The sequence below is a fragment of the Hoplias malabaricus genome, chromosome 8 (assembly GCF_029633855.1).
Source record: "Hoplias malabaricus isolate fHopMal1 chromosome 8, fHopMal1.hap1, whole genome shotgun sequence".
In the NCBI taxonomy this organism is placed as follows: Eukaryota; Metazoa; Chordata; class Actinopteri; order Characiformes; family Erythrinidae; genus Hoplias; species Hoplias malabaricus.
This window is the reverse complement of record NC_089807.1, coordinates 3865959-3889543: the sequence shown is the minus strand read 5'-3', so window position 1 is coordinate 3889543 and position 23585 is coordinate 3865959. Positions and strand designations below refer to the sequence as shown.

Below are 23585 nucleotides of genomic sequence, written 5' to 3'. Positions count from 1 at the left end.
TACCACAGTATTACAAAATAATAGCACCAACCTGTTTCAACCGTTCTCAAGAGAGTAACTAGTCTGACACTTATTCTCCAATTAACAATGAAGAAGTGAAATCCTTTTCCAGTAAAATCAGCCATTAAAGATCATCTGAGTGTGTGATCAAACTTCAGATACGAAATAGTTCTCAGGGCGTTTGTGTCAATCATTCCACTGTGGAAAGCCACATCCGTGATAGTGATAGATAGAATTAATACAAAAGTAGAAGATTTTATCTAGAACCTGACAAATAATGCACATTTTCTAACTGTGATTACTTAAATATTAAAACTAATATTTGGAAGGGAGAAAGTTATAACTGCAGTCTTTTGAAAACTGAAAGAACATCTGCCAAAAAGAGGTGTGATGAAACCAAAGAATAGAAACAATAAGCATTTTAAATAGTTGCTATGCTTAGTTGCTGAGGTTTTTTTTCTTGTGCTCAAAACTGGTTGTATTTAAATACATTTTACTGGAAAAGATGGTCTATCACTTTGCATGGATGTTTTCTTCACAGAAGAAATGGAGAACACATTTAAAGTCAGCTGCCTTCTTTGTTCCAGAAGTGAAATCAATCCACGTGGCCAAATCCGAACCTTCACTTGTGACACAGCTGAGGACTATCCATTATTTCTTATCATTAGCCCACTTCCATCTTCTGTTTCAGGGTTAGATACTGCCAAAGAGAAAGAAACACACGAGACTTAACAATGGCATATAAAGTGTCGCTATGAATCACTCCCTTATTAAATGCCAAATCCTAGCCTAGAGGCCTATATTCAGACATTGAACAGCGCAAAACTTAATCTTCACCACCAAACTGTAGCAAACCTTACTGATAAAAGTGCTTTTTATATTATCTTTTATATCTTGTATCTACACCATACGGGAGCACTATGTAGTTCTACAATTACTCTTCAATGGCCAGGACCACCACAAAGCAGGTATGATTTGAGTGGAGGATAATTCTCACTGTTGCAGTGATACTGACATAGGGTGAGGTTTTAGAATGGGTTGTGATAGTATGAGTGGATCCGACACAGCAGGTCCATAACGTTCCCAATCCAGTGATCACTCAGTGGATTCATTTACTTTTCGTAAAGTGCCTCTTGCTTGAGATGAAGGATCAAACTTCTTTCTAGCCCTTGAATCAAATATCTAATAAATTCAGTCCAGTAGGCATCAATATATGGCTCAAGGTCAATAAGGATCACTGCGGACAATGACTAACTGATACTTTAAAAAGGTCTACAGAAATATTTGCATTTTTTTAAAGAAATTTTATCATGCAAATTTCCAGGCATCCTGCAAATTAACATATCACTGTATAATCACAACTATAATGTATAAATAGGACATTCTTTATTCACTGCAGTGCTGTCACTTCACTCACAGTCTATGACAGTCTAATCTGTCATAATTAAATGTTTCACAATCAGCTTAAATAAAATATACATTTTTATGCCCTCTGAAATGAAGTTTATTAATAGGTAATTCCCTTCCTGCCCCACTTTGCTGCAGTAACAGCTTAAAGACGTGTAGTAAAGTTTTGTCATGATGAGGGCATTCAAATCTGTATTCTATACCTTCTTCCTGCTAGCGATGGCCTGCTGGATCCACAACAGCTCCATGGCCAGAGTTCTTCTGTGCTGTCTCAGAGCTTCAGGAGTGTGTGTTATGTCTTTAAGAAGAGGGCTTGTCTGGAGGGCTGTCAGTCAGAAAAAAAACACAAAGTAAAAACTGTAACACTAAACATGGCATGCGGAGATACAGTTAGCTCCATAAATATTCGGACAGAGACAACATATTTGGCTCTGCATATTACCACAATGAATTTTGAACAAAACTATTCAGATGCCGTTGAAGTTCAGACTTTCAGCTTTAATTTAGTGGGTTGAACAACATGATTGCATAAAAAATGTGATGAACTAAAGCATTTTTTAACACAATCCCTTCATTTCAAAGGCTCAAAAGTAATTGGACAAATTAAATAATTGTAAATAAAATGTTTATTTCAAATACTTGAAAACCCTTTGTTGGCAATGACTGCCTGAAGTCTTGAACTCATGGACATCACCAGACGCTGAGTTTCCTCCTTTTTAATGCTCTGTCAGGCCTTTAATGCAGCAGTTTTCAGTTGCTGTTTGTTTGTAGGCCTTTCTGTCTGAAGTTCAGTCTTTAACAAGTGAAATGCAGGCTCAATTGGGTTCAGATCAGGTGACTGACTTGGCCATGTAAGAATATTCCACTTCTTTGCTATAATTAACTCCTGGGTTGCTTTAGCTGTATGTTATGGGTCATTGTCCATCTGTATTATGAAACGCAGACCAATCGGTTTTGCTGGATTTGAGCACACAGTATGTCTCTGAATACCTTAGAATTCATCCGGGTGCTTCTCTCCTGTCTCACATCATCAATAAACACAGTGCTAGTGGCAGCCATGCATCCCCAAGCCATCACACTGCCTCCACTGTGTTTTACAGAGGTTGTGGTATGCTTAAGGATCATAAGCTATACCACACCTTCGCCATACTTTTTTTCTTTCCATCATTCTGGTTTTTTAGCAAAGTCCAATCTAGCCTTTTTATTCTTGATGCTTATGAGTGGCTTGCACCGTGCAGTAAACCCTCTGTATTCACATTCACGCAGTCTTCTCTTTATGGTCGATTTAGATATTGATACGCCTACCTCCTGGAGAGTGTTTTTCACTTGGTTGGCTGTTGTGAAGGGGTTTCCGTTCCATTTCACCATGGAAATTATTCTGTGATCATCCACCACTGTTGTCTTCCATGGGCGTCCAGGTCTTTTTGCATTGATGAGTTCACCAGTGCGTTCTTTCTTTCTCAGGACGTACCAAAGTGTAGATTTTGCCACTCCTAATATTGTAGCAATTTCTCGGATGGGTTTATTCTGTTTTCGCAGCTTAAGGATGGCTTGTTTCACCTGCATGGAGAGCTCCTTTGACCGCATGTTTTCTTCACAGCAAAATCTTCCAAATGCAGGCACCACACCACAAATCAACTCCAGGCCTTTTATCTGCTTAATTGAGAATGTAGGAATTGCCCACACCTGCCCATGAAATAGCCTTTTAGTCAACTGTGCAATTACATTTGGCCCCTTTAAAAAGGGACATGTTAAGGAGCTGAAACTCCTAAACCCTTCATTCTGTTTTAATGTGGATACCCTCAAATGAAAGCTGAAAGTCTGGACTTTATGTCCATATCCATTATATAACAATAACTTGAATATATTTCAGTAAATAGGTAAAAAAATAAAATATATATGGACCTAACTGTATGTCATACAGAAAAACCTGTGGTTTTCTGTGTCATTGAAAGTGATATTACTTTGTTTCTTTGTATTTTTCGTTTTCAACCAATTCAACAGTCACACTACTAACTCTTCCATTACAGCCATCTCTTCCCTCAACCCAAGGTTCTTACCTCTACCCTACCCAGTCTCCAAACAATATGCACATAAATACATATATATGATGACAATATCATTGCGAATGACATGATAAGGTCATTCATGTCATTCGCAATAATATCATAATATTGTTTACAAAATAAAAATGTTTACAGATTTAAATTTATAGTCACTTCTTCTGAATGTTTGAATTTTACAACTGTAGTAAAGTAAAACATTTTAATAAATAAAACCTTTTAACACTAATATGTATTATTCATTCATTCATTCATTATCTGTAACCGCTGGGTTCGATTCCCGCTCCGGTTGACTGTCTGTGAGAAGTGTGGTGTGTTCTCCCTGTGTCCGTGTGGGTTTCCTCCGGGTGACTGTCTGTGAGGAGTGTGGTGTGTTCTCCCTGTGTCTGCGTGGGTTTCCTCCGGGTGACTGTCTGTGAGGAGTGTGGTGTGTTCTCCCTGTGTCCGTGTGGGTTTCCTCCGGGTGACTGTCTGTGAGGAGTGTGGTGTGTTCTCCCTGTGTCTGCGTGGGTTTCCTCCGGGTGACTGTCTGTGAGGAGTGTGGTGTGTTCTCCCTGTGTCTGCGTGGGTTTCCTCCGGGTGACTGTCTGTGAGGAGTGTGGTGTGTTCTCCCTGTGTCCGCGTGAGTTTCCTCCGGGTGACTGTCTGTGAGGAGTGTGGTGTGTTCTCCCTGTGTCCACGTGAGTTTCCTCCGGGTGCTCCGGTTTCCTCCCACAGTCCAAAAACACACATTGGTAGGTGGATTGGCGACACAAAAGTTTTCGTAGGTGTAAGTGAGTGTGTGTGTCTGTGCTGCCCTGTGAAGGACTGGCGCCCCCTCCAGGGTGTGTTCCCGCCTTGCGCCCAATGATTCCAGGTAGGCTCTGGACCCACCGCGACCCTGGACGGGATAATATATATTAAATAGGTTTAATTTAATATAATAAATATTAATATAACATTTATTTTGTTGCAATAATGTGTACTTGAAACTAATAAAAGTATTTTTCAGTGGTTTTTAATATCGGCAAGAATATTGATATCACCAAAATACTCTGAAATATCATGATATTATTTTAGGGCCCTATTGCCCATCCCTAATATATACATATATGTACCAGAAAATTCCCTAGTTCCTATTTTTTAGGAAAAAAAATAGCGAGGGCCCTATTCCATTCTTTTAAGTGTTTAAAGTAAGTAATAAAATGTTCCCAAATCGGGTCAAACGTATCAGCAGTTCCTCTCAGATTAAATTTAATATTTACTAGATTCATAAAAAAACATAACATCAGTGAGCCAAAGACCCAGTTTGCCAAAGATTTCCACCCCAGGAGAATCTGTTTTTAAGCTAAAAAGAGAGCAAAATTAAGCGTCAGTCATCTGTCATCTGAGAGTTGAGAGAGAGGTGCTCTATCCAAACCCTAAACATAAAGTTAGGAACCTGGTCTTGTAAAAGTGGAAATAACTGCATAGAGACAAAGCTAAGATGGCCAGAGTGGACAGGCATGTCTATTTTTTTGCTGATAACCAGTAATAGAACAAACCTTTCTGCAGTGAGCTGGTGTAGCCCCTGTCTAAGGCCATGCTGCTCAAATCTGCTGCCATTTCAGTTAATGTCCCTTCATTCTCTCTACCACCGTCTGGTAGTGTGGGGGTCTCTGTGTTTTCTCTCATCATCCTGCCATCGCGTTCTTCATCTCTCTCAGCTACTAAGACCACAGCGTGTGGAAGAGATTTTACACTTTCTCCAGACTGTTCCTTCTGTTCCTCTGAACTTTCAGGATGTGTTTGGGCCTTTGGGCGATGACGTCTGAACAATGTTCTCTCCTAAAATTAAAAATCATGAGAAATATTTTAACTTAAAGGAACAATAAGTCATTTTCTGCAATGATTCTTCTTTATGTTATGAAACAACTGGTAGGCCTAGAGGTATCAAATATTCTGTAATGAACCTCTTTTAAAGGTAATGTTCATGATTTTAATCAAGAAAGATTAAATTTCACTAATTTGCTCATCATTTATTAGCTCTCGAGTTTGGTTGCATGCTCAAAACTGGACTGGTTTTTACAAAGCCCCAGTGTCTTTAAATAAGCAAAAATAGAGGGTCTCTGCAGTATGCTAGGCTCTCTGCCTCTAATCACGGCAGACAAATGGCATCTGGAGGATTTTTGACAATAAATAGGCTACCAAACTTTGAAAAGTATGAACCAAATTGAGGATACTGCTCTGTTTTTGACTTGTTTTGCTGTAAGAACTGCTTCCAAATTCAGCAGAACAACTGCATGAAAGTAAACACAAACCCAAAATGCTACAAAACTAAACCTCTTGAGAAACAAATGAGCTTCTGTGGTAATTCGAACTGTGAATAAAAACATACAGACAAGTTAAACGTCAGCCACGTACAAACAAGTAGTTTTTTCCCCCCACAAACACTACGTTCCACTTTAAAAGACATGGAGCATCTAAACGCTCTCTAAGAAGCTTTAACTAATTCAACCCAGGACTACAGATCTATCTAACTGTTTATCTCCTTTAAGCTGCCTATCCAGAACAAATGTATACAAATTGTTTGCTACATTGTAAAGGTAAAAGTGACTGACAGCAACGGTAAGAAACTTATACCACATTTACAATGACTGTCAGTCTATGGACCTATTTTATCCCTGTGTCTCTCGTTTTGTTTTCTTGTGTATGAGCTCGTTTGTCCTTTGATGTTTTTGTTCTAATATTGTGTTTGGTTTTTGAAAAGGACTTTATAAATAAAATGTATTGTTTAATTATTATTATTATTATTATTACTGTTATCAACATTATTATATTGATGCAGTCATGTTCACTTCGTTTCATTGGTTCCTTTGTCCATGTCTAATAGGAACGTTTGCTATTAATACTATTATTACTGTAAATAAATTGCTGACACCATGAGAATTTTGAGCAGATGTACAAGTGTATCTATAAATACATCTACTACTACATCTATTACTAATACTAATAATAAATACATTATTGTATCTGGTTATTTTGAGAAGGAGATTTGAGAATTTTTAAACACTGAAGGTGGGGACAAGGAAACTACATTTTAATTGCTGTCAAATTAAAAGTCATTTAATTAAACTGTCTTTTAATTATTACTTGATATATTTCAAATAATTAATTTAACAAGACAAAATGCTTTAAACTATTAAGGAAACCTTGACTTAAGCCAGAGTGTACATGGGCTGAAACAGGATTTTACTGTCTGACTGACACAGTTGTTGGAGTATATATTAAAATGTATAACCCAACACAGTCATTGTTGTACAGACACTATATCTGTCTGTCCCACAGGCACAGTGTTAAGACAAGAAAATCACATGTGAAATTAAACTCACTCTGTCTGTAAAGTGAGGTCTGGGTATTAATGATCCTCTCCAGACCAAGTGCTCCAAAGAACCTTCTAGTTCATTGACAATCTCCTCAAATTCAGCCTGAACTGACAGCAGTTCTTTCCTGACAAGATATCTACGACACCAAGCCTAGACCACAGGACAGAGTAAAGAAAACACAAGCATTATCAGGATACAAGTGATATATCTTAAAAACACATTGACTGTTTACTAAACCTTCTAGACCACTTATATTTACAAACTATGGACACTATACCCAGATCAGGCATAACATTAAAACAAGCCCGTTTTATTAGCAGCGACACTTTAAATGTGTGTGTACTTTGTAATTCTGCAATTACAGACTGTAGTAGACTTTAAAATAAGACTACACTTATATAGGTCTATACATTGTTTAAAAGCCTATTGATTGCATGTTATTAATCAGGTTAATAGTAACATCTAATATTGTCTAATAATCTAACGTCTAATACTGAAGGTGTTAGAGAGCTAACTGAAAATATCAAGGCAAAGAATAAGCACAGACCTGAGAATGTGAATTTAATCATTTCACATAGATAGGTACAGCACATTATCATTAATGTAGAAAAAGACACTCTGTTGGTGGTTAATTCATAAATTGGTTAAACGTATTAACAAATATAGGCTGAGGCTGACAGAGTTAATGTCGAAGTAAGGTCAGTATCAGGCGAGGTCTGAGGTTTAACCATGTAGGTGAATTTGGGTTCACTATTTGGCAAACAACAGGTCCCTGTTTATCCCTATTTATCTATGAGTTATAAATGATCATTAATGACTATTAATTTATTAGTAATGAATGAAAGTGGTACCACTATCTGTTGCACTGCACCGTTTATTAGCCCTCTTCTACCCTGTTCTTCAATGGTCAGGACACCAAGTACCCACCACAGAGCAGATGTGAATTGGGTGGTAGATCTTTCTCAGCATGTACAATATGACATGCTACAACGATAATGCTTTGGGTGTGTGTTGCACTAGTACAAGTGGATCAGACACAGCATCGCTGCAAGGAAAGATACACCACACTAATTATACTTGTTCTGTGGTGGTGTTGTGGAGTCATTGAAAAATGAGTTACGAAGCCTAACAATGTTTTCAGGACAGATGGATGAAAGTGCTATTATTGAATTATGAAGTGCACCTATGTGGTCAGAGGAGCAAATTACAATAGGTTTAGAAACAAAAGGTCATTTGATTATGATGGCTGATCAGTTGCTGCACAAAATTTCGAGAAGACCTGCTTGACCAGTGCTTTTCTGCACTGTACAGTACTAATAGGATTAATTTTTCCTACTTGTCTGCAGTAAAATTCTCTAGCAGGATACAAATTATTCATTCATTCATTATCTGTAAGCGCTTATTCGGTTCAGGGTCGCGGTGGGTCCAGAGCCTACCTGGAATCATTGGGCGCAAGGTGGGAATACACCCTGGAGGGGGCACCAGTCCTTCACAGGGCAACACACACACACCTACGGACACTGTGGAGTCGCCAATCCACCTACCAACGTTTTTTTGGACCGTGGGAGGAAACCCACGCAGACACAGGGAGAACACACCACACTCCTCACACACAGTCACCCGGAGGAAACCCACACAGACACAGGGAGAACACACCACACTCCTCACAGACAGTCACCCGGAGCTGGAATCAAACCCACAACCTCCCTGGAGCTGTGTGACTGCGACACTCTCTCCTGCGCCACCGTGCCACCCAGGATACAAATTAGATTTTGGAATTAGACTAATGTTAGCATTTGACTGCATTCAGCCACAGGAAAAATTAGCACTAATTACCTAGTTAATCAAATTTGACCTCATTCAAATCCTATTTATTTCTAGAGTTTTACTAACTTACCCCACAGCACAGTCCTGGGGGGCTTTATACCTGCACTAAATGACACTTGGCATTGTGTAATTATAATCATGAAGTGTAGATAAGTGTAATGTGGAGCTGCCCCAGAGCACTTTGTACAATCAGCGGTGTTCAACTGACATTGTACAAACTACAAGAGCGCCACTAAAATGTTGTTGTCATAAACAGACCACAGTGAGTGTCTTCTGTTTTGCAGTTTTAGACTCAAAGCTAGCTTTTAACCACCGGACTTAAAAAGTAATTTCTGTAGCAATACATGCAATGTCAGTTAAATGCACACAGTACAATAAAATGTAGTCATTTACCTGAAAAGAGATCAATATTTTAATCCACACTTGCTGCTCCATTAAACCGGTGTATTGTTGTTGTTGCTGATTGATTGTGTGTGTTTTTGTCTTAGCAACACAAACTTCGCTGCTTCTCTTCCTCTCTCTCTTGGCCGCAGTGGAACTGAGAGCGCCCTCTAGCGCCTCAACAGCAAACAGCTCCCTCCGCCGGTCTCTCACTCACAAAGGCTCTGTCCAAACGTTCCCTATAACAATGTTTTGAAACTTTTAGGCCTCAAAGTCTCACAGGACATTTCCACTTCAAATGTTTTACTCATTAAAATCTTTTTCTCACTTCTGAATCTCTAGCGCTGAGCCACACAGCTGTAAACAAATCTGTCCACTTTAGTCCAGGCCCAACTTGTACACTTGTCTTGAAGTAATGAAACCACTGATGGTTTGTCTCACATAAACATATTTTAATTCTACCACACTCAGAACTCAGAATGTCAGTCCAAAGCTGCACATGCACTGAAAGACTGTGAATGTAGTGGCTATAGTGGTTGCCATTTCCCGTTTTGCAGGTCAAAGGTGAGCTCATGAGTGCATTCTGTGCGCATTCAGTCTTCGTCCATAAGGATGCAGGCTCAGCAGAGGCTTATTACCCAATATCCTTAAAATAAGCGGCTCTCTGACCAACAAAATGTGATTCAGATGAAATCTGAATTCAGCCTGTGTATGTTAGCAAATTAGTTCATTTAAAAACGTAACATTTAACCAGGCACTTTTAGAGTTGGTAAATAACACAATGCACCCTTCAGGCGTTTTGCAGTATGGCTTAAGTATGTGTGTGGGGACTCAAGTGGGAACCACAAGGTTAGAGCTTTATTAAGGACAGCTCTACTGTAAGATTACCAAACTCACTCATATGGAACTACTGATGACCAAATGGACCACAAGTGCACAGTTTGGGACAGGCCCAAGTACAATAATTAGTGCAGTATAGAACAAGTAGTGACTTTACAGGAAGCTGTGAATGAAATGAGTTCAAAGAAATAATTTGATTTAACTTTATTAGGTGTAACCAAAGCCTACAAAAAGAAAACAAAGACATATTAAAACATCAAGCACAAAATATTTCAGACTCAAAGGCAGGCATGTTACAGACGTATTCTCAGAAAGCTGCAATGCTAAAGCCAGGAATATTTTTATTTTCTCTTAGAGCTCAGAGAGTTCCCAGTGGTTGTTGGAATCATACTGTGATCAAGAAATTAGAAGCAGGAGTTATTTAAGCTCAATTCATAGACCTTTAGATGCAGATTGTGCTGTGCTTTCCATGTGCTTTGGCTATATAAAGTAATTACTCTTACATTACAGAACGATTCCAAATACCTCAACAATAACATCTGGTTAAACTGTGGAAATTAGTAGATGGAACCTGCTGCGGGGGGAATGCTATACAATACAGTAATGTCTAGGTGATTAATTAATCACCATCAGCAAAGGAATGCTGAAATTTGGTTAAAAAATACAGCATGTAAAATGTGCTTCCAACATCTAAACACAGCAAACATTTTTGGGGAAGCATATGTTCCACTTTCCTGCTACAGAAAAACAACATAGAAGGAAAAACATAGCCAGCTATGTTAAACTGAAATTTAAACAAAGCTATATGTCCAATTAAATAAGAAAAAATGGAATGTATAAACATAAAACATGTAACAACCTGACTATTCCCTCCTTTTGCAAACAAGTCAACTAAGCTAGCAGTTTCTCAAACACAGACAACACATGCTTTTAGAATTTATATAAATAAGTCATTAAAAAAAAAAACATTCTCAGGTTCCCTTCAGTTTCGTGACTAGCAGCTAACACATCTCTACAAAATTTCTCTACATCTGTAGCACAGTGATCAACATTAAATTTCAAAACTACTTCAAAAACCACAAATCATCAACTAATGTCAGAACTCAAAACATTGATTAATAATAGAAGCTAGTTTAAACTAAAAAAAAAAAACAATGCTCAGAACAAAACCTTGCTTCTCATCTCATCTTTTCTGCTTTGTCTGATTCAGGGTCCCGATAGCAAGAGGGCAAGCAAAGCAGCCCAGGCATCTCTATGCCCCACAACTTCAACAAACGCCTCTTGGGGATTCTCTGGTGTTCCCAGACCAGCCCGAAAATAAAGTCTCTCCAACGAGTCCTGGGTCAGCCTCAAGGCCTCTTCCCTGTTTGCCATGCCTGATATACCTCAATCGCAAGATGTTCAGGAGGCATCTTGACCAGATGACAAAACCAACTCCACTGGTTCCTCTCAATATGAAGAAGCCACAGTTTTACACCAAGCTCCTCCTCGACTGAAGAGTTCATTCAATCCTGGAGATTGTGCCCAGCAACCCAAAGGAGAAAAACAATTTCTGCCATTTGTATGTCCAATCTCATTTCTTCGGTCATTAAGCAAGGATCATGAACAAAGGTGAGTGGGGGGCGTAGACTGACCGTTAAATTTATGGCTCAGCTCCCTCTTCACCATTATGTTCTAGTATAGCAGACACTGCACCTAACCTGTGGTCTATTTCAAAATCTCTCTTCCTATTACTCATGAAGAAGACCCAGAGATACTTCAACTCTTCCAAATGTGGTACGTCCTTTCCACATTGAAGGAGCATGCCATTGAAGGAGACCAGCTCACAAAGTGAACAAGCTTGACTTAACACAACAATGTAAAAAAACAGCTCACACTGCAAGAGTACAAGAACTAAATGGCTTGCATCAGGGGCCCCAGCACCCCATAATCCTGGAGCACCCCCTGACAGAACATGTAGGGGAACATCGTCATATACAAATCTACAAAACTCAGGTAGAGTGGAGAGGTTCCACAGTCATAATGATATCCGCACTGTTCAACCTGAATCTGATGTTTGAATATCAGGTGGATTCCTGATATTCCACTTTTAAGTACCTTATCATAGACATTAACAGAGAGGCTGAGAAGTGTGATGTCCCGATAACTGAGACATAATCTCACCACCCTTGCTTGCCAATTCATAGGCACTGTTCTAGGTGTCCATGCGATATTGCAGAGACTTGTCAACCAAGGCATTATCCATAACCAATATCGAGGACCTTCCGCCACTGCAGGTGAATCTCATCCACTCCAGGGGCCTTGCCACTGCAGAACTTTCCAATTACCTCAGCAAATTTGTCCAAAGAAAATAGAATGTGACACACCAGACAGCTCTGGCCCAATGCCCCACAAAATCCTTATTTGAGTTCAGAGTTTCACAATCCTTGCTAAGCACAGCTTGGACAGTGTCCCCGACTTCCCCTCATGAAGTGTTGGAGAGTTTTCCAGAACCTCTCCATGACATCTACAAACTCTTACCACACTCTATATTTAACTTCAGCAAATACCACAACTACATTTCTTTTATTTATCCACACCCATCTGCTGAGGCTGGAGGTCCTTGAGGCAGCCAAGCTCAAAAATGCTTCCTTCTTCTGCTTGATGGCCTTCCACACATCTGGTGTCCACAATCAGGTTCTTGGAATGCCACCATAACAGGCATTAAGGCACTGCAGACCTCTAGCCTCAGGTCAGAAGACATGACCACAACGGCTATCACTCATCTTTGGCCCAAGGTTCTCTAGTACCAAGTACACTTATGAGCTACTTTGTTATTTGTTTATTATGGCCAGTCCTTGACTAGCACAGAAATCCAATAACATCCCACCATTTGGGTTCAGATCAGGCAGACATTTATAACCAGGTTTCTCAGTGTTTGCCAACATGAGAAATCAATTCCTCCAGCAAAATATGGAGCCGGTGCATGGAAAATGGCAGCCGTGGCCTAGTGGTTAGGGAACTAGGCTTGTAACAAGAAGGTGGCTGGTTTGATCCTCAGAGCTAGCGGGTCATGACTGAAGTGCCCTTGCTCACTGCCCCCTAGTGTTCACTAGTTTGTGTGTAAATGTGTGTTTCACTGCACGGATTGGGTTAAATGCAGAGAACAATTCTCTCTTTGTGCAAGCACAGTGGCCAATAAAGTGATTCTGAATCCCCTCAAGAACTTCACTCACTATCAACTATGTTGTTTCCCCAATTTATTCCTTTTTTTGGTATAAACTAAAATTAGCCACTGGTACACTGTAAAAGTTTCTTTCTACTGAAAAAAGACTTCCATATTTAAGAACTACTAGTGCAACTGACCCCTTGACAGCTCTACAAAATCTGAATTTCCCATGTCATAATGCTACATACAGATGATGCTGACTTAACATTAGTTAACTAAACTGATGTCCTACAGAGCCCATAAAAACCTACAATCAGCTAAGGCTTGCAAAAAAGTAAAGTGGAGGTTACATAACCCAAAGCAAAAAAATGTTTCAATATTACTTATTGAAAAAATAAAGCCTTTTGATATCAGTCTATGCAGATTCTCATTTGTGCATTTGGCATTGTTCCCAGGTCAGTACAGCAGCCGCAGATTTAGCGAAGCTTGTTGAAATGTGGCCATGATAGCAGCAGTTCCCATCTTGAAAATATGCAGCCAGTGAGTTTTAGCTTTGCCTTCAGTCTCAGGGACCAGATGTTTTGGGCAAGTCCTGATTCTCTGCCAGATGCAATTTTTGTCTGGATGGTCTGGGTTAAGGGCCAGTCTAGTTACATAAACACACTGTTCACTGATGCAATTATATTATATTAGCAATTGGCAATAAGATTATATTGAATAACACTAGGGTGGCACGGTGGCGCAGCAGGGAGTGTCGCAGTCACACAGCTTCAGGGACCTGGTGGTTGTGGGTTCTAGTCCTGCTCCGGGTGACTGTCTGTGAGGAGTTTGGTGTGTTCTCCCTGTGTCCGTGTGGGTTTCCCCCAGGTGACTGTTTGTGAGGAGTGTGGTGTGTTCTCCCTGTGTCCGCGTGGGTTTCCTCCGGGTGCTCCGGTTTCCTCCCACGGTCCAAAAACACACGTTGGTAGGTGGATTGGCAACTCAAAAGTGTCTGTAGGTGTGAGTGTGTGAGTTGCCCTGTGAAGGACTGGCACCCCCTCCTTGTGCCCAATGATTCCAGGTAGGCTCTGGACCCACCGCGACCCTGCACTGGATAAGGGTTACAGATAATGAATGAATGAATAACACTACTTCTTACCAAGTATCAGACCAGTGTTGATTTCCAGGCTTGACAAGTTCACCACGCTCTAACAATATGAGGCCTTGGGCCAGTTTACATAAGCCCCCCATCTTCTATAAAAGGGTTAATAGTTAGGCTCATATGTTTACATAGTTCTGCTAGTATTTGTAAAATGTGTACACTTTCTGAAAAAAACATGAGTGACCTGTTATATTTTATATTTTTCCATATATTCATTCATTCATTGTCTGTAACCGCTTATCCAGTTCAGCCTGCTCAGAATTTTTGGGCGCAAGGTGGGACCACGCCTTGGAGGGTGACACACACTCACACATTCACTCACACCTATGAACACTACTGAGTTGCCAAGTCACCTACCAACATTTGTTTTTTTTATAATTATTATTATTATTAAATATTATTGCCCTGTAAAGGACTGGCGCCCCCTCCAGGGTGTATTCCCGCCTTGCGCTCAATGATTCCAGGTAGGCTCTGGACCCACCGTGACCCTGAACTGGATAAGGGTTACAGACAATGAATGAATGAATTAATTAATTATTGTTAACACAGGGAGTACACACAAAACTCCTCACAGACAGTCAACCGGGGTGGGACTCGAACTCTCGACTTCCAGGTCCCTGGAGCTCTGTGACAGCGACACTACCTGCTGCGAAACCACGCACCACTGTGATATTTTCTTTAAATTTTACAGATCTTACAAAAGTTATGTGACCAAATATTACATTGCTCTAGACTCTGTTTCGCAAATGCAACCAAGAAACCAAGAAATCAAGGTCAAACAGATAGTAAGAGTTTCCTCAAGAGATTTTATAGTAACTCATGGTTTGAAAGCATAGATAATATATCAGGGATAATATTATGGTCTCATATAATGGTGTTCAATACCTTACTTTGACATTCAGGCTAACATTTGTGACTGCTTTGGAAAAAGCACTAAACAATATATTTCAAAGTGATTAAGCTTTTCTATATAAGTGTAACATATAGCAGTGTACAATGTACTTTTAATTCATTTGAAGCATGTCCAGAATATCCTTTTTTACTTTAATCCTCTTCCTTACAAAACTGAACTTTTATACGAATTTTTCTGTCCATTTTCTCCTCTGAATCTGAGTTTATGCCACTGCTGATGTAAAGATTGTGCACTGACAGAAAACATATGTGGTTAAATGTAGTGATTACTCATCTAGAAAGGATACATGGAGCTGCTGAGCTCTTCCAGCTGTGAGGAGAGAGAACATTGCATCATTAATAACAGCCACTGAAGGTGAAAGTGCTATAAAAATTACATTATGGCAAATAACGGAAGCAATAATGGAAAGTTAAATTGCTTGAACTTGCACCCTGACAGAATAACAACCATACAATGCCTATGAAGTCTATTTGTTCAGATTTTACCAGATTGTGTCTGTTAAAGTAATTTTTTAATTCAGATGTCCTATCATATAGAAGGCTCTTTAAGAGACATAAAACCTTTACATACTAAAATAATTTATATAAAACATATTAAACTGACATGGATTTGTCTCGTATTATTGGGTTGAACTTGGTCAAATCTTGAAACTATATTTTAACTATATTTTAAATGTATCCTGAAATAATGACTTACTATTCACAAGCCTTTATTTACATATAGTAGCAAAACATCTTGGGTCTCAGGAGTCTGTTCTATGGGTACCTTCCGTACTAAACAAGGAAACACCAGAAAGTCTAAAACCTTCTTTTATTCTGTAGTTGCTGTAGAGACCAAGCATCTGTTATGTCTGTCTTTAATTAGCTCCAATGCCTTTCACACTCATTCATGCTGCAAGAGTCCAAAATACACACTAAATTTTGTTTTCCTTACTTTGGGGTGTGTTTCCTTGTGCCTCTGTATGCTGCTGAATGCTGCTGCAGTTGAACTAACACAAACTTAACTTTATTTTCAACATATTTTACTTGTTCTAATAAAAGGTAGTGTTCCTGCAGATTGTTGTAAAGGCAGTCAAATATCCCCATTATTTCAGTGCTCAAATTACTCTTCTGCTGTCTCTCAGTTCAGATCTGAACAAATCTAATGGTTTTTGAGGTCCATACTGCTACTGAAAGAAGACAATGCTCTGGATTTGAAATGATGATGATACAAGTGGTCAAGAGTGGTCAAGATGACCTTACTGAAAAACTTAAAATAAACTTATAAATAGACTTTGTATGTACCGTATTTGTGTGTGTGTGTGTGTGTGTGTATTACATTGCTGAGCAGGTGTTCCAGGTTGCGGTCTGAAGCACTTTTCTTCTGGTCCTCTGAAAGCTCCTCTACATGGCTGTCCAAACTGAAGTGCAGCCGAGCCAGTTTCTCCTGCATCTCTCTCACATGCTCCAACTGCTCGAATGAACATACCTTACCTAAAGAGGAGAGTTCAAACACTAAGAACATTTATACTCATTTCCCCAGCCCCAAGAGCAATCAAAGCTACATAGAATGTTTACAGCACTAGTAGCCAATTGCTTATTTACATTACCACATCCAGTTCATTTTAATGGAGAGAGCTTCTGTATGAGGAGGACCACTATGCTGCAGCTACCCAATCAGGCAAGAGCAGGTTGGTGCATAATGCAAAAGCACCATACAGAATGCATTATATTATTTACATACAGATATGCCATAGACAGGCACTCCTACACTTAGCAGAGAGCTCCAATATGGAAAATGCAATGGGAAAATTGCAAGTGGACACGTAGCATAAGTCAAATTGTTCTTGCCTTGTGAGGTATAAGCTACATTATATCGATAGCTCCAGTGCAAGAAATGTGATCATATTTGCACACAAGTGGTAATGGTTAGTTGTAGACTTGGAGAAACGATTTTTTAAATATAAAAGATAACTGATTACGCTTGAATTAAATATGTAGGTTTCAACCCACACAATTTACCAGAAGACTCTTGTGTAACAAGTGACATAAACATCTATAAATCTCCATCCAACAATTTCATTCACGTGCAGATTTGAATCACACAAACTCAATGGATTATATTTTTTAGGAAACATATACAACGTTGGTGGTCTTACCAAAAGCCTGCAGTTTTCCAGAGTGGAAGTCATTGAGCAGATTGAGGAGCCCACCCTCCATCTCTCTCACGTCAGACACATCCGTGAGGAAGGAATGCTGGAGGGGAGAAGAGGACTGAGACACACGGCTGGGTCCAGCTGGCTGGGGGGCTTTCGGCTTCTCTCTGTGGGACCTGCTGTTACAAACACACCCACAATAACACACACCCACACAAAAGCCACTTAGAAAAGTTTGTTTTAACTCAATTTTCATCCTAATCCTCCAGATTGGCAGGAAATATACTTCAAGAATCAAGCTCCCTGGAACAGTTTATTGAAGTTGTAGAAAACCTGAAGCTGACAGCATGGGGTGGAGTGTTGGTATACAGAGTTATATGTGATTTATACTACGTACACTGTCAGAAAAACTGTCACTGTGGTGCTGCCCTCAAGGGTACAAAGACTGTGCCTTATTCTATTATAATTGTATTATAATTCATCATTCATTCAGTCATTGTCTACAATTGTTTATTCAGTTCAGCAGTGGGTCAGGAGCCTACCCGGACTTATATCATGTTCACGGTCATGAAAGATCACAAATATTCACCTCTCCTTCTGGAGAAGAGAATGTAATGTACCTTTAGAAAACAAAACTTGACTTTAACACCACTGTTGTAGCTTTCAAGGTACATTTACACTGTTTGTGACCAATAACATACCTCTACATTTTTTCTGAGTGTGTATAAATGGTTTCAAATAACTAGGAATAAAATGTGTTTACATTAATTTACATTAGAGAATAAGACTTTTTTTACCTTCTCGTTTAAAACAAATTAAGATACATGTTTTAAGAGTGACAATATGTTACTTTAGATGCACTACAGGTCCTTCAATTACTATACCAGTGTATGTTCATTGATTTATTATGAAATGCAGGAAGCTCTGGCTCAGCCTTATTTGAACTTATTTGTGCATTCTATCTTACAGATTTATATTCTTAAGAAAAATGACTTATATTCCCTTCCTCCAGGGAAAAGACCCAGTATCAAGTCTATTCATACACACCTGGTTGCTTTTGGAGGGACCACTGGGACAGTCAGGACCTCTTTGGGTGCTCCCATGGCCCCCACAGACCTCTTGTACTTGCCCCTGTTTTTAGGGGAGGGTGGCTGGGGAAGGCCCAGGGAGAATGTGGCACTCTTGCTGGCCGGGAGGACCGACAGTTTGCGGGGATTCACCGGTGGAGGTGGCGGCTGAGGAAGCGAGACTTTCGGACTTCTCTTCTTCCTTTTATCCTCCATTGGACTGACTGTGTTTTTCAGTGGCGTTCAGTGTCTTGATTGCAGGCAGGTTGTCCACTAAAGATCCTCTGCCACAAGGAAAAACTATAAAACTCACTATTTCTCCCACTTCTTTTAATTAGGCACATCAACAGTATTCTTAAGTACAAGTTTTCTTAAAATTAGAGATTAAAGAAAATGAGGCACACACACACATACATACACCCACACACACATATACATACATACATACAGGGGTTGGACAATGAAACTGAAACACCTGGTTTTAGACCACAATAATTTATTACTACCGTGTAGGGCCTCCTTTTGCGGCCGATACAGCGTCAGTTCGTCTTGGGAATGACATACACAAGTCCTGCACCATGGTCAGAGGGATTTGAAGCCATTCTTCTTGCAGGATAGTGGCCAGGTCTCTACGTGATGCTGGTGGAGGAAAACGTGTCCTGACTCGCTCCTCCAAAACACACCAAAGTGGATCAATAATATTTAGATCTGGTGACTGTGCAGGCCATGGGAGATGTTCAACTTCACTTTCATGTTCATCAAACCAGTCTTTCACCAGTCTTGCTGTGTGTATTGGTGCATTGTCGTCCTGATACACGGCACCGCCTTCAGGACACAATGTTTGAACCATTGGATGCACATGGTCCTCCAGAATGGTTCGGAAGTCCTTGGCAGTGACGCGCCCATCTAGCACAAGTATTGGGCCAAGGGAATGCAATAATATGGCAGCCCAAACCGTCAATGATCCACCCTTCTTGGTGGTATGCTGACATTACCCTGGATACCGTGGCTCTTGATACATCACAGATGCGCCAGCAAGACAGTTTGTCCTCTTTTGAACTCTGGTGTGTCACCCATAATGCTGTGTGCATTGCAATATTTTGAGCAAAACTGTGCTCTTACCCTCTGCTAATTAACCCTTCACACTCTGCTCTTACTGGTGCAATGTGCAGTTAATGAAGATTAGCAACCAGGCTGCTCCAATTTAGCCATGAAACCTCCCACACTACAATGACAGGTGTTTCAGTTTCATTGTCCAACCCCTGTATATATATCCTTTTATATGTGCTCATCTTTTGATATTTAATATTGTATTTTAAGTGGAACCATAATGCATGTAAATATCATCAAAGAATATAGAATATTACTGGCAGTCACTGAGAACATGATTAAAACTTTCTGGACAGAGGCAGACTTTCACATATATCATTTCTCTCCATTTAGAGAAGCTGCTCTTAGAAAGGACCCATTTACATTTAATAGCACAGCACTCCCACAGGGGCTTAGTAATATTACATCAGTCTCTGTTTACTATTGATCAACACCAACACGTACACAACCGGAACTCTCCTTCCTTTTACATAAGGCATGAAATCCAATTTTCAAACTTTTAACTAGATTTCATCCAGAAGCAGAGACTGGGCTCTGATATTTACATCAGCCTCAGTGGAAAACATGGTCATTTACAGGTTAATCAAATTTACAGCAAACCTTTTACCCTCAAAATATTTTATATATGTTAGATGTCTCATGTTAACCTTTACATTTATGGCATTTAGCAGACACTCTTATCCAGAGTGACTTACAAAAGTGCTTTGTGTTCATTCAGAGACTGTATCTAAGCTAGTACAAACAGGTTAGGGTGCATAATACCCTTGAGCTCAGACATTGCCAGAACAGGGCCGGTGCTGTTACCTGTAATATCAGCCAATGGCTAGTCATTGTTTATATCTATGTGTTCACACCTAGAAAGAAGATGAGTCAAGTACAGCATCAGTGTAGATACAATGCATGTATTTGCATTAAGTATACATAATTTAGTTATTTGCTTGCTAATGTAGCCAGCAAGTATGAGCATTAGAAAGGTTTTTCAGGATCCAACTCCAACTCATCCCAAAGGTGTTAACCAGGGCTTTAGAAAACACATTTCCACTGCTCCACAGTCCGGTACTTGGGGGATTTATACCCCTGCAGGAAAGAGAGTAAACAGAGCTATCACACTCCCAGTGTAAAATATTTTTAGAAGCCTCAGATCCCTTTGAGAGTATAGAGTATCTGATACCATTCCACTATAAATAGTTATCCTCTCAAAAGAAGTACTTCAAATGGTTGAGGCTCTAATGCTGCATTGTCCTCATGGCTGAACTTTCCTACACTGTAATTTCTCATATCCAGACTTATTTTTAAGTCATTTCCAAAATAATATATAGCTGCTACTAACAGGAATTAAGAAGTAGAGAGCAACAAAACATAGAAATAATATGTCTAAATAAAAATAAAAATTTAATTATTATATGTAATTTGGCTTATCTCATGATGCAGTACATTCATTCATTATCTGTAAGCGCTTATCCAGTTCAGGGTCGCGGTGGGTCCAGGGCCTACCTGGAATCATTGGGTGCAAGGCGGGAATACACCCTGGAGGGGGCGCCAGTTCTTCACAGGGCAACACACACACACACTCACACACGCGGACACTTTGGAGTCGCCAATCCACCTACCAATGTGTATTATTGGACCGTGGGAGGAAACCGGAGCACCCGGAGGAAACCCACACAGACACAGGGAGAACACACCAACTCTTCACAGACAGTCACCCAGAGGAAACCCACGCAGACACAGGGAGAACACACCACACTCAGTGGTCACAGACAGATGATGTAGTACAGATTAATAAAAAATACTGTAAAATAACAAGGGTCTTCTACATGGGTTAAATTTTAATCTCAAATGGAGAGATTATGTGAAACTAGTTCAAGAAAAATAAGATAGATTTGTATTAATCGCAATGTAAATACTTTTACTCCTGCAAAATTACACCTTCCCAAAAATAACCTGAAGAGAGAAACAAAAGTAGCAAAAGCTACAAAGACAAAAAGTGTTGTGTTTTCGATCACAAACAGCAAAACAAATAAAATGATTACTTATGTTTATTACCATGGGGTGTAAACTATGTGTAATACCAAAGAGTACGGTTTTGCATCTTCAGCTTAAAGGGACATTCCATCCATTTTTAAATGCTGCAAATGCCAATGACATCATTTGAAATCAAGCCACAACATCTCAAGAAATGTGCCAGAATTTCATGGAAAGAATTCAGTGGGTTTATTGTTTAAACTGTGTTTTCTTGTCCTTTGTTCACAGTGTTAGTTAATGAAGACCTTCTAGAGCTCAGAATGCTGTGCTGAAGTAGGAAAAAACTGTGCACTGCAGGAGGAATAAATGAGTGAAGCTGGACAAACATAGGCTTTGAATTAATCTCTGAAACTGAACGTAATGTGGATAAAAATTATTGGACTATTAAAGTGTGTCCTGATTTTTGACTTGACCTGATTTTTCATGAAAGTCATAATGTACTAAATAGGGACTAGAGAGACCAAATTAACATTTTAAGAACTCTTTTCTACAGGTTTTCTTACAGCTTTCACAAAACTATAAATAAATACTGCATAAATGATCAATACACAGATCACACACTTAATAGAAATGAGAAAAACTGTGTAGGTTCTCTGGTGTTTGAATAGAAAATAAAAATATTTCACAGCATTACTCCTGCTCATCATCACCAGCCATGTAAAGAAAACTGAGCCATAGGTTTATCTCCAATGAAACTACTTTGCATTAATGTGTTTTCTCATGCAGACTTACGCAACAAATTTCAAAAATTAGGTGTAATTGCCCTTATAATATAAGCATCCCATGGTGAGCTATCGATTACCGGCTCTTTCTTACAATACAAAGGTTAATAAAGAGACATTTACTTTTAAGATTACTGCGAAAGACTAATTCATTATGAGCGACTACGCCGACAGTGATGGAGATTTGCCCCAAGCCTCAGATAAAGCGCTTCACTCACCAGCTGCTGCCCTTCTGTTTAGAAAAACGACGTCAGGACTGGACTCAGCGTTATAAACAGTACCTGTCTGTCCATTGTAAAATTTCTGCTTCCCGTTTTGTCTGAACGTTATGTTGATTTAAACTGTCCCTCTCTATGCGGACTCTCCATGACCGCGAATAATAAAAAAAATCCATGTCGCCATTTCCAGATTAGCATTTAAAGAGACAGAGTCCTGTTTACAGCAGCGTGTCCGAAGCATTAAATGAATCATTCGTGTGAACCGACTCTTTTCACTATTTGTAGCTTCATGTTGAATCAGCCTTTCAGATTTTTAACCCACATCCATCTTCAGTGTAATCAATTTGAGTTAATGAGACTGAGGAAAATTAAGTCAGTTACAGTTGTGCACATATAAAGGCACACAGTTTAATAACAGGAATACTTAAGGCAATGGAGATTCCTGTATTTTTTTAAACATTGGGATTAACTCTTATATCTGCATATTATTTAAGAACTGAATAAACTTTTCAATTGAGTCGGCTCAATCCATTGAAACTGAATCAGAAATTCGAGTCTTAAAAATAAACAATCTGAAAGAATGAGAAGGGTATTTCTGCAGGCCGGAGGCACCTCCAAGTCACCTAACCATAGCCTCCCACTTCCGGTATATACCCCGCCCACATGCTACTCTCCGGCCTGTATGTCTCGCCCACTTGCTGGTCTCCGGCCTGCAGAGTTATGTAGTTGGAAAGAATCGGTTCGGTATAATGAATCAAACCTGACATAACCAACAGCTCCTCTCTTCTGTTCCGAAGGCGGTGACCTCTAGAAATCATGTTCAAAATCAATTGATTACATTATTTAAAATCAATAATAGTAAGTACAACCCCGACCCTGAATTGGATAAGCGGTTACAGATAATGAATGAATGAATAAATGAATGAAGTGCAAGTACAAACATTTGAAATGATGTCACATCTATTTATTTGGTCATAGCTTCATTATTCTATGAAATAAATGAATGTGATCTTCTGAATTCAATTTAATCAGGCACTGCATTAAAAATAAATATTTTTGCATCTTTATTTTGTGGTACCAAACCAACTGGAGTTGGCCAATGAGAAGGTAAAAGGGGACCCAAGGTACAATTTTAGATTATAGATTATACGATAAAACAAAACTGACGATCAGTCCACTTGAAAATGACTTTTTTAAATCTGTAGTGTAGCACCATTTCTATGGTAGGAAAACCGGATTGATTTC

General features: G+C 39.4%; 2 protein-coding genes across 3 annotated transcripts; both read right to left on the bottom strand.

Moving 5' to 3' along the window:
* Positions 1–7: 7 nt before the first annotated feature.
* On the bottom strand, positions 8–9495 carry iqcc (IQ motif containing C). Its single transcript, XM_066679869.1, has 6 exons — positions 9351–9495; positions 9035–9261; positions 6821–6964; positions 4994–5276; positions 1611–1732; positions 8–700 (listed from the first exon to the last, which is right to left on the bottom strand). The coding sequence occupies exons 2-6, from the start codon at positions 9074–9076 to the stop codon at positions 665–667; spliced, it is 627 nt and encodes a 208-aa protein (XP_066535966.1). The 5' UTR covers positions 9077–9261; positions 9351–9495; the 3' UTR covers positions 8–664.
* A 1472-nt stretch (positions 9496–10967) lies between these two features.
* ccdc28b (coiled-coil domain containing 28B) lies at positions 10968–22483 on the bottom strand. Of its 2 annotated transcripts, none has more exons than XM_066679476.1 (6): positions 22341–22483; positions 18246–18549; positions 17202–17377; positions 16382–16536; positions 15351–15373; positions 10968–13630 (listed from the first exon to the last, which is right to left on the bottom strand). In XM_066679476.1, exons 2-6 carry the CDS (start codon positions 18479–18481, stop codon positions 13576–13578), a joined length of 645 nt encoding a protein of 214 aa, XP_066535573.1. In that variant the 5' UTR covers positions 18482–18549; positions 22341–22483; the 3' UTR covers positions 10968–13575. The 2 variants fall into 2 exon arrangements, with proteins under 2 accessions (XP_066535573.1, XP_066535574.1); XM_066679477.1 differs by having other exon boundaries at positions 17202–17374.
* Positions 22484–23585: the final 1102 nt, after the last annotated feature.